This window comes from Brassica oleracea, chromosome C3 (assembly GCF_000695525.1).
Source record: "Brassica oleracea var. oleracea cultivar TO1000 chromosome C3, BOL, whole genome shotgun sequence".
Classification (NCBI taxonomy): domain Eukaryota; kingdom Viridiplantae; phylum Streptophyta; class Magnoliopsida; order Brassicales; family Brassicaceae; genus Brassica; species Brassica oleracea.
Genome location: NC_027750.1, coordinates 60,960,155 through 60,972,371, shown reverse-complemented (window position 1 = coordinate 60,972,371; position 12,217 = coordinate 60,960,155). Strand labels below are relative to the sequence as shown.

The 12,217-nt window shown below is 39.5% G+C and overlaps 1 protein-coding gene across 1 annotated transcript; it reads right to left on the bottom strand.

The window, feature by feature from the left end:
• Window positions 1–5,596: 5,596 nt before the first annotated feature.
• Window positions 5,597–10,193, bottom strand: LOC106334506 (glutamate receptor 2.1-like). The gene is made up of 7 exons (XM_013772794.1): window positions 9,917–10,193; window positions 8,429–9,732; window positions 8,019–8,334; window positions 7,715–7,916; window positions 6,696–6,900; window positions 6,554–6,625; window positions 5,597–5,977 (listed from the first exon to the last, which is right to left on the bottom strand). The coding sequence occupies exons 1-7, from the start codon at window positions 10,161–10,163 to the stop codon at window positions 5,717–5,719; spliced, it is 2,607 nt and encodes an 868-aa protein (XP_013628248.1). The 5' UTR covers window positions 10,164–10,193; the 3' UTR covers window positions 5,597–5,716.
• Between the last annotated feature and the right edge of the window lie 2,024 nt (window positions 10,194–12,217).

Sequence of the window (12,217 nt, the reverse complement as noted above, 5' to 3'; positions counted from 1 at the left end):
AAAGGTCGGTGTTGTTCAACTTGGTGGCATCAGAAGTGATGTTCCCCGATGGGTATGTTTCAAATCTCTCTAGATGTGTTGAAAATGGTCAAAAGTTCTCCGGGATGAAGAGCCATGATTGTCATGTCTTTATGCAATAACTACTTTCCTTTGCATTTGCGGAGCTACTTCCAATAAATATACATGAAACACTTGTAGGTAATATATTAACTACGCTTTAATTTCTTTATTGCTCTATAATATGTAAAAAATAAATAATATGACTAATAATGTGTTTAATAGGAATATACAAGGCATTGGAGCATTTTTCAGGGATCTGAGCACACACACTCTTAAAGAGGATGTCGTAGAACAACCTCATGAGAACATTCTCATCTTACTGTGCAACTTGGAGAAGATATTTCCTCCGACATTTTTTGACGTCATGGAGCATCTAGTTGTCCACCTCCCGTATGAGACATTGCTTCGTGGACCAGTACATTACGGATGGATATATCAGTATGAGCGAACCATGAAATATTTGAAGGGAAAAACAAATAAACTCACCAAAGTTGAAGGTTCTATAATTGCTGAAAGTTTGACAGAAGAAACATCTCACTTCACATTGTACTACTTTGCACCAAAAGTACGTACCCGGAAAAAAACTCCAAGAAGATATGACGATGGTGGTGTCGCGCCAACATATGCAGTTGCTGGTGTTCCAGCCATCTTTTGCCAGATAGGGCGATTCGGTGGGGAATTGAAAGAGGTTTGGTGGTCAAGTGATGAAGACACTCATAGTGCACACACCTATATTCTACTCAATTGCGAGTATCCATTGATGCATTATTTTGAAAGGTAACATATATTGAAACTTTTAAACACATATATGTATAAATTATATAATTTTCAAATGATTAATTAATAGAAAATATGATTTTACAGCCTATTTGTTTCTCAAGTCGAAGAAACAATCCCATATATATCCAAAAGTGAGGTAGACAAAATGAAAGATCAACACTTTATTAAGTGGTTGAATGGTCAGGTATTAACCCAATTTTGTAAGTTGGCATATGATATGTATTCGCCGTTAGTATGATTAATTAATTTTAATGTTCTCTTTATTTTTGCAGGTTGATTATGACGATCCAGATTACCTCACATGGTTTCATGAATTAATTCAAGGTCCAGTTGCAAAGGCCACCACATCACCGATGTATTTCACATGAGGCTTTACTTTTCAAACGTATGAGTATGGTAGACAGCGGACGACAAGTAATCATGGAATATGTGTGAAAGGCGAAACATATTTCTACGGGATATTGCAGGAGATTATTGAAGTAGAATTCCCAGGGTTATTGAAGCTGAAATGTGTCATCTTCAAATGTGACTGGTTCGACCCCGTCGTCAACCGAGGTGTTTGATTTAACAAATTCGGTGTAGTTGATGTCAATGGTGGACGAAGGTACAACAAATTCGAACCTTTCATATTAGCTTCGCAAGCAGACCAAGTCAGCTTCCTTCGATACCTTCAGATGAGAGAATCAGGAATCAATTGGTTTCCCGTTGTCACAGTTACACCTCGTGGACGAATAATCGGTGGAGAAGAACAACCATTGCAAGAAGAACACATCAATGAAGTCGAGGAACCTGAACAACAAACTGATGACATCCTTCTTATTGATCCGCATAATCGTGAGTACGAAGATCTTCCTGACGATATGATGGACGAAGCTGTTGAAGACGAGTTTAATGAAAATGATGATGTTTCTAGTGATGACGAGAATGTCAATGATGTATCCGAATGATGATGTAATTTTCGTAAATATGATTTATTTTTAGAGTTAATGCACGTGTTTAGTTTGTTTAATCATGAAAATTAAATTATATAATTTGATTTTGTGTTACTCAATTGGGGGTTTGGGGTTTAGAAAGAAAAGATTGCGTGATAGATGAAGTTAAGGAACTTGGGATTTGGGGTTGGGTTTCGAGAGATAGGGATTTGCATAACTTCCTCGTAAATCGTCGTACAAAAACACGGGCCTTGTTATTTCCTCGTAAATAAAAACACGGGCCTTGTTATTTTCTCGTAAATAAAAACACGGGCCTTGTTATTTCCTCGTAAAAGAAAATTTGGGGCTTGTTATTTCCTCGTAATAGTACGATGATTTTACGACGAAACTGAAAACACGGGCCTTGCTAATTGGTCGTAAAGGAAAACATGGGCCTTGTTATTTCCTCGTACTATTATGACAATTTTACGACGAAATTGAAAACACGGGCCTTGTTATTTCCTCATTAATTTACTAGGATTTTACGACCCCAACTACTTCTATAAATAAGCACACCCCTCCCATTCTAAACTTGCACAAAAAAAAGACTAAACAATAGTTTGAAAAACCCCGAAGGGAGTGAACTGTCACCAGAACAGTTCTGATCAGTTTCAAATGCTATTTGGAATTGATAACGACCGTTCTGGTGCCAGTCTCCCTTAAGTTTTTTTTGTAAATTGAAAATCTTCATCAGAAAATACTCGTAATTACCGAGGATTTTACGACGAAATTGAAAAATGCGGGCCTTGTTATTACCTCGTTAATTAACGAGGATTTTACGACAATTTGAAAAACGCGGGTCTTGTTATTACCTCGTTAATTAACGAGGATTTTACGACGACAACTACTTCTATAAATAAGCACACCCCTCCAATTCTAAACTTGCACACAAAAAAAACTAATCAATAGTTTCAAAAAACCTCAAGCGAGTGCACTCTCCCCAGAACAGTTCTAATTAGTTTCAAATGCTATTTTGAATTGATAACAGCTGTTCTTGTGCATGTGTCTTCCTTCAGTTTTTTTTTGTAAATTGAAATCTTTTCGCCGTAAAATACTCGTAAACAGAAGTCGTCGTAAAAACATCCTAAAAGAAAACACGTGCCTTGTTATTTTCTAGTAAATACCTCGTAAAGGAAAACACGGGCCTTGCTAATTCCTCGTAAATTTACGTGGGCTTTACGACGAAACGTAAAAAAAAAACGCAAGTCTTTCTAATTCTTCGTAAAATCGTCGTAACTTCACGAGGTTTTTACGACAATATATAAGTTTATATATACCTAAACCAAATCACTTCCCATTTCATAGTCACTTCCTCTCCTCCTCCAAGCAAAGTACTCTCTTCTCTGCTTCCTCTCTAATTTATAACTTAGGTGGTTAGTTTAGGGTAATTAGTTTAGGTGGTTAGTGTAGGGAATTTGTAGATAGATTTTTGGAATTTGTTGATAATATAGGATGATAGTTTTTAAATGTTAATTAATAATCTATATATTTATATTTTTATATGGTTAATAATGACAATTATTTTTTTTTCCAGATGGTTCAAAAGAACAAGCGTACACAGCATTACAGTCAGATGTTTGGTGAGCTTGGTACTCGTACCGGCACATCATCTTCTTCAACTCCCAGTTCTTCGGTTTCCGGAGACTGTCCCCGACTCTCAGTCTTCTCAGAGAGTCTCTCAGACGCCTCTGTATGTTCTGCCACCGGTTCCTCGGTTTGATGCGCCACCCGCGCATCACGATCATGTTCCCGAGGAGGCACCTAGCTCCTCCGATGGCGCCAGACGAGATTCATCCCGATTTGCTGGTGTCGCCGAATGCTCCTTATGCTATGTACACCGTCGAGGACCTTCTCGCTCAGCCAGGCAGAGGAGGTTTACCAGTCCTAGACCCCGACCGACCGGACGAAACTTTGTGGTACATTACATTTTTATTGTGTAATTGTATTATAACAAAAAATAATTTAAACACTTTTTATTGGTTTTTTTCAGGTTTGGGGTTGACGGTTATGTCGCTCGGAACATAACCGAGGTGATAAAATGCTACTTCCCCCACACTCATCTGAACTGGAAATTGACGCCAATCTACATCAGAAAGACGTGGTTCAAAATGTTTGCCGTAAGTTACTATTAATCTATTTTTTTATTATTACGAATAATTATTTTTAAACTAATTACTAATCTAATTTTTTTTACAGCAAAAATATCATTGGTCCATAGAGGTGAACGAGAGGGAGAAGAATGCGTTTGAAGGGAATGCGAAAAAACGATTGTTGGACATGGTATCCAACTGGAAGGATGATTGGATCTTGAAGGGTTATGAGCAGGGAAAACTCGCTGAGCTCACCACGGCTGTGTGGGATGGCCTCATCCGTTATTGGAACCTGCCATCGTCTATTAAAGTCGCCAACAGTTGCTCCGCCTCCCGTTAGACGAAAGATGAGCATGGCAATGGGCCGATGCTTCACACCACGAGTCAAAAATCCCACGCCGGTGTCCGTATGGAGATGGTAAATATTTTAATTACTTTATTTATATATATATATATATATATTCTAACTTCTTAAATGCTTTTAGGCCAAGGAGACGGGAGAACCCACAAGAACTCCCGTCTCTTAAGGATCTTTACGAGAAGACCCGCAAGAACAAGGCTGGGCAATTTGTTGATCCTAGGTCCGAGAAAATCTACAAAGAGGTGGTTACTCGAATTGAAGACCGCCAAACCCAGCGGATCCAGCAGTCTCCCGATGGAATACCGGTCACATTATCCACACTTGAAGTGGATCAGATTTACGAGGAGGTAAATTTTTTTAAATCTTTAATTATTATTATTCATATAATCTAATTTTTAATTACTAACATTATTTTTTTTAAGGTTGTCCCTAAGAAAAAAGGACGTACGTTGGGGATTGGTTCCATCAACGATGTTCCAAGAGCGACATCGTCTTATGGTCATAGACGGGCTGATGAAGTCACTGAGTTGCGTTCCGAGTTGAATTCGATGTGGTCTGCATTTACAGCTCGTATGAATTCATTCGAGGACATTCTAGACGTTCTGGTGGAGGCCATGGTGGCACAGATGCGGACACAAAATCCCATTCCACAGCTATCCCACAATGAAGAAGATGTATAGAGGAGTCAAGAGTTCTTCGACGAGCTCCATCCTTCCAACAACCCTTAGTTTTTTTTTCTTTTTTTTTTATTTTGTATTAAAAATTTGAAACTTAAATATTTATAAATATTTTCGTATTTATTTATATTATTTACATTTTTAAGAATTCTGAAATAAATTCTGAAATAAATTAAAAAATATATTTGATTATATTTTTGTTTTTGTAAAAAATAAAGAATCGAAGCAAATTCGTAGCTAATTTATATCTAATTAACGAGGAAACTGAAAATTATTACCGAGAAAACGACGACGAAACTGAGCGTCTTCTTTACGAGAAAATAGTTTACATGTACTTTACGAAGATAAAATTACGTGTACTTTACGAGGAATTATTTACGTGTTTTTTACGAGGAAATTATTTATTCTTTACGACAAAGAAGTTTACGTGTCTTTTACAAGGAAACAATTAACGTGGGGTTCTTATTTTTTTAAGATTACATAAAGGGTTCTTATTTTTAAAAAAATAAGAGTTTTCAGAGCCGGTTCTTAACTTTTTTAGTTAAAAGTTAAGAGACAGGTTCTTCTATTCCGCTAAGAGCCCCACTCTAAGAACCCCCCAATAATCATGCTCTTAGAGGCTTGGAACTTGACATAACTTTCATTCACCAGCCTCATTGTCTTATCCAATTAAGTTTACAAGTGGTACAAAAGAGGGAACCAAAGCAGATTCAGATAAAGCAGACATAAAAGAGTGTACAAAAGTGAACTAAGCTTACATGTTTTAGAACAACAGCTTCACACACAATTTAATTTGGTGCAGAACTTAAGCACATGACTTGAATCTTTCTCTCGCATGAGTTCCAAAACAAAGGAATCTCCTATCTTTACACCATGAGCTTCACAAAATCCTTTCCAGCCTCTTCCTAGTCTCATTCTTCCACGTTCGTTTTCATTCGTAAGAAGCACCATCCAGTTTACTCCGTCTTGACCCATCAGAGTTATCTTCTTCCCTGCTTTGTTGATGCCATTCACCCGCGTGAAACGTAGTGGAAGCCGCTGCACAAAAGATTTGGTTGTTGCAAAGTTATTAACCATAATACAAATCAAAAACCTATTGAGTAATAGACAACCTATAGTACTTGCAAGTTTATTGCTTTTAATAGAGTATTTTGTAGGGCAATTCTCTCGAATAGTTCTTTTTAAGTTTTTGTCACAAAAATAGCTCACAAGAAAGAAAATGACCAAAATAACTCATTTTTGTAGTAAAAATACATTTTTACTGTATTTTTACTCTTTAATAAAACTTATTTTGGTCATTTTCTTCTCCGGCATGCGTTGGCCTAAACAGCATTGACATTTTGTGACTTCGTTTATGTATGAATTTCGATCTGGCTGAAGGAACCTTTCCCACAATTCTCGCAGGTTTCTTTGATTTGGGTTCTCCTTCAAGAAACGAAACACAAAATTCCCCAGTGCTATAGCACAAACTATGGCGGCAGCAAGAAACAGAACCCATAAACTATCGATGCCAAGTTGGCGGAAGGATACAGATGAATGTGGGTCGGGGTTGGTGAATGGATCTGGGCAACTTTCATCTATTTTCTTGAACCATGCGTTCTTGAGCTGGGTTACCTTGTTGGACTCTTGCACTTGTAGAATGGCCCTTGAGACATCAGCGACTAGAGGGGATCCAATGGGAAAGACCTGCAAGATAAACCTATGGTCTTAGTGTTTAGGTGCAACAGAGAGTTCAATGCAAAAGTTATGGACTTACGAAGCCTAATCCATTAAACTTGAATGGCGTTTCAACCATTTTATACTTGTTACAGTATTGTCCGAGAAAGAGTTTCACGTACGGCACTTCCATGAAAGCTGCAGAAATACCACCTTTTTGGGGTCCTTTGCTCAGTAGGTCGTCACAGTTTTCGGCAGACCCATAGGTTACAAGATTAGCATCTGAGAAACCTGATTCCTGGAGTCTTCTGTTGGGGAAAGACACACGGCGCAGCGGAATGTCACGGTCGTGTTCCCCTGACCTTGTGCGAACCTGTGAGGAAAATACTTCGACGATGGCAAGATATCAAAGTTGCGATAACTAAATGAGACACACACTTTTTACGTGGAAAACCTCCTCGATGTGAGAAGGAAAAACCACGGGACCGTAGTCCACTCAAAAATCCACTATATAAATGGTATGAGTACAACCACGTCCTCCCTGTTCAACAGCCTGAACAGAACAGAGAGTCTAGCTACAAATAGCTATCTCCAACACAAACAACAACAACAAGAGAGCAACACAAAGCTTCAAAACCGGCAGCAACCAAACGACCTCAGCTCACAAAGATTCCGGCTTCCAGAAACTAATCCAACCGTACAAATCCAAGATAAACAAGTCGACAATATCTCTGCCAAATTTCAGCTCAAGAAGAGAAGATCTCACCGTTGGATTTACCAAACACCCAAGACTGCTCTGCTGAAGAACTATGGCGACCAGCTTCAAGAAAACCCAGACAACAGAAGATCCAACCGTTGAAATCCAAATCCCTTCGGTGAATCTCTAACCCACTGACTGAAGAAGCTTCCCACAAAATATCAGCCCGATCAAGTTCCGTTTGATCCTCCAAAACCAGTCTTGAAATAGCCTGACGAGTTTTCTCCTCCTTCTCTCTTCTTTTTCTCTTTTGTCTCTCTCTCTAAACTCTATTATTGTGAGTCTACAGTGCAAAGGGTCATGAGAATTATTATTATGTCTCATGCCCACTTGGTTCTCTCCATCTAGGAGGGACCCAACATCTTCCCAAAAGGAAGGAACTCAGTTGATATCCTACAGGTTCTCCTTTTGCCAGCAAGCTATTCATGCTGGTTATTGTTGAATCAAGTTGTTGTGATGTAAGAAGCGACGACAAACTAGCAGTGTAACTTTGAGTCAACACAAGTACTAAGAAGTACCAAATGATGACAACGAGCCTTGCCCAGAAGCTAAGCACTCTTTCTCCTGTAGATGGATTGTCATGTCATTCATGTAAGCAATACTGGAAATAGCTAGGTGCAGCACTAAAGTATTCGAAAAAAAGAAAATGTGAAGAAAGTGACATACTTGGTGCGAATGCTATAATGGAGAAAGAAAACCAGAATATAGTACTGATCTGATACTTGACAGACCCATCAAAGTCAGGGTTTACTCTGTGTTCAAGAACCCATACGACAAGGCCAATAATGAAAAAGGACAAAAGGCTGATTACCCAAAGTTCCAATGTCAGAGGCGTCAAAAAGATGATACTGCTTCTTTTAACACTCTCTTCAACAGGGACGACCACACCTATACCAGATGGTGTGTATGGTAATGAGAAGTCAACATACATTGACCTATTTGCCGACATTGTTGTATCTGCCACCATAGCATCATATTCAAGCTGCAAACATATAGAACAAGGACGTTGTTAATTAAGACAATCCAGTTTAGTGCATGTTAGGCATAAAAAGAAAGACATGGTCGGTATACTTCACCCCGAGATACACTTGGTAGATTGCGGTGTCGTAGTTGACATCTTCGAAAGGAATAAAGTCATAGGAAACATCATAGGACATTGCTTGAATTACTGCCTCAAAGTAGTCGATGCAAAATCCACTAAAGATTGTTGAATTGGTGATGGGATCTCTTGTAGCCTTCACAAATTGTTTGAAGCCGTTATTAGTTGGGACTCCAATCCGCAGCCTTTTTCCATTTGTCGGTATCTCCCATCCTTTGGGTACGGACATAGTGTCTCCAGGCCAAATAATTGGTCTGAGTCGATCTTGCCAAGTAGAGGAAGTGGTCGTGGTAGCTGGTTTTTGCTCCAAGTTTTTCAAGAGTCCATGTTCTTTCTTCCAGAATCCTATGGTCCTTCCTCCACGCCCATCCACATTAACAATCTCAAATACTGACGGGTGCAGTTGTCCATTAATAAACTGGAAATCGCCAGCAAGAGCTTTAAACCGAACTCTAGAGAGTGCCTGAACAAGTTTTGGACCATATTGAGATACACCTAGACCTTGAAGTTCAGACATATCCCTCATGGCATCTGTCTTGACAAAAGTCAAATTTGATGTCCCAGCTTCTTCGATGGCCAGTGCTAGTGCAGTAGTGGCATCATAAGCACATAATCCATACACGCTCAGGTCAGAGTTTGGGAATCTCTTCTTCCATCGAGATTTAAATGTCTCAAGCTCTTCGGATCTCGGAAAGTAAGTCTTTACACCCAAGACCCCTTCCATTGTTTCAATTTCCGTCTCATTCATGATACTCAGATCATCGGCAATGGAGTTGGTGAGGATCCAGACATATCCTTGTTTCATCATACCAATTTCCTTAGCTTTGGCAAAAAATCTTGAGCCAAGCAATTTAGCAATGTGAACAACAAATACTCTAGTGGGTAGATTCATCATCCTGAGAAGTTCCACGGAGATTTCATCATCCGTGGCATTGGGATAAATCACGGTCCTATAAGGTATACGAACGTTAATCTCTTGTAACGCATTGGTAAGACTAGGCAATATACCTTCCCCGAAGGTGTTGTCAACATACGCAGGTGCTACCTCTCTCCACATAAAAAGTTCGATGATTGCTTTAATGGCGTGCACTTGAGATGAATCATCATACGTAGCACCAAAAAAGTATTGACTACGGATGGAAGCTAGGAAGGGACTTGTTGCAGAGTATGAAACAGTTGGCACCTGAGACTTTTGTCCCATCTCAATCATGAATTGAGCCTGCATCCAAGTCCATGGCCCTAGAATCGCTTTCACTTCCTTGTTCGTTATCAGATCAAGAGCTGTGACAAGGTCAATGCCAATGAATGTTCTGTTATGTAAACATAAAATCCTTGGAAGAGAAATATCATAAATGTAGACAAAAAGTGTGCATACGAAACAATTATTAATGACACACACACACATATATATATATATAGCTCAGTACACACAATGTATATAGTACAGAGATGAGAATCTGCATACCCGCTGCTGCTGAGAGAACAACATCGTTTTTGGAGTCAACAATGGTGGTTATAAGCCTTGTCCTGGTTTCTGGGTGAGAAGAGTAGAAATCAGAGAGAGACATGCTGATACAAAGCAAAGTTATGTCGGAGTTTTCCCTTCCGACATCGGTCACGATTCCCACTTTGACATCGGTATTCTGTGCTTCTCTGACTTGCATCCGGAAGAAGAAGAGTAAGATGAGAACAAAGTTGTTTCCCCTCATCATTTTTTTTCTTCTTCGTCTTGTTAGAACTTGCCGAGAAAGAAAGGAGCTTGTAGTATGCTCTTTAGAGATGCTTTGAGAGTTTGAGAAGTAAACAAGTCAGCAACTACTTAGATTTTTCTTCCTCCATTAATATGACATTTTGTATCAAACAAAATAAAAGGTGTGGTGGCTCAAAGCTCCTTTTGTGGAACTTTTTTGAAATATCTTCCCAAGAGAACAAACAATGTTTTTGGCATTTCTGAGATGTATCTTTTAAACGATTTTGTGGATGGCTTCTCTCTACTCGGTACACAATGTGAATACATTTCAGTTGTTGTGATATCGTAGATCGTAAGGCATAGCGATTCTCGGACAATTATGCAAAAGATACCAGCGGTCTTTCTAATTCTAACGTTGATTAAAACTCTGAATTAGACAACGACGTGGAGACATAGAGGCAGAAGCAAAAAGATGAAACCCTGTCAACACGCAGGAAATTCACTGTTAAAAGTCCGGCAAATCCAAGAAACAGTCTACAAGTGGCCAATAGAACAGATACGAAAAATACTTCAGGGTTAAGCAATTCCAATAAAACCGAAGCCCGTAGGCAATTGTGTGTTTGACAATTGTATTTACAATGTTCAAATTAATTTTTATCTGATTTTTTTCCAATTTTTCTACCAATTTTTTTCCAGTAATTTTTATTTTTCGGAAATCTTATAACGAAAACAAACCAATATCTTCCATTATCCTTAAATTAACTCCTCACTTTCAATCATTCACATTATCCATCTGTCTACGTCGATTACTCTTTCTATAAAATCTCCAAAGAAAAAATATCAATCAATTTTTATCAGAATATAGAACACTTTTATTGTTCTCTATTCTTTTTTATGGATATACTGCACGTCTTCAACTATTATTTATCTATTGTTTTCTCAGTTTTTCAACAGATCAATATTATTAATTCAGGATCAGTCATATTATTTACCCATATTACTATATGGCATCTATATTATTAATACATAATCACTCTTATCTACTGTCTTTGTATTATCTTGGTACTATTTGTTCAATAAGAGTAATAATCAGGGTATAAAGGTAAATTCCTTTTTGGTCCTACAAACTCATATCCCTATTTTTCTCTCTCTCTCCAAATTGACTCGCGCTTATGATCTTTTTAGTTTATAACTAGATTCTGATCCGTTCTTTCTAGGAATGTCAAACAGGTTGATCCGTCCCGTCCCGTACCGCAGCGGGCTTGTCTTCGAGCGGGTCACGGCAGGCCAGGCCCGCGCGGGCTGCGGTCCTTAAAATGGCTGACCAAACCCGTACCGCAGCGGGCTTGTCTTCGAGCGGGTCACGGCAGGCCAGGCCCGCGCGGGCTGCGGTCCTTAAAATGGCTGACCAAACCCGTACCGCAGCGGGCTTGTCTTCGAGCGGGTCACGGCAGGCCAGGCCCGCGCGGGCTGCGGTCCTTAAAATGGCTGACCAAACCCGTACCGCAGCGGGCTTGTCTTCGAGCGGGTCACGGCAGGCCAGGCCCGCGCGGGCTGCGGTCCTTAAAATGGCTGACCAAACCCGTACCGCAGCGGGCTTGTCTTCGAGCGGGTCACGGCAGGCCAGGCCCGCGCGGGCTGCGGTCCTTAAAATGGCTGACCAAACCCGTACCGCAGCGGGCTTGTCTTCGAGCGGGTCACGGCAGGCCAGGCCCGCGCGGGCTGCGGTCCTTAAAATGGCGGACCAAACCCGTACCGCAAAACATGTAGGTCTTTGCGGATCGGCCCGCGGGACATAGAATTACAAACGGACATATGGCTCCTGAACGCTTCAAGATATGATTCAAAGCGCTTTATCAGTTTCATGACGAGTGAGTTTAGTCGATGATTGAACTGGATAAGGCAATACACTTGTTAGTTGAAGATTTTAGTTGGATCAAAACACTAGTTTATTTACTTTTGTTAGACTCCAAACATTTTAAAAATAAACAATACTTTAGTTGCTGAATCCAAATATTATAACTTATAAGATCATAACAAATGCTTTAGTTTTCTGAATCCAAAATTATATAAAAC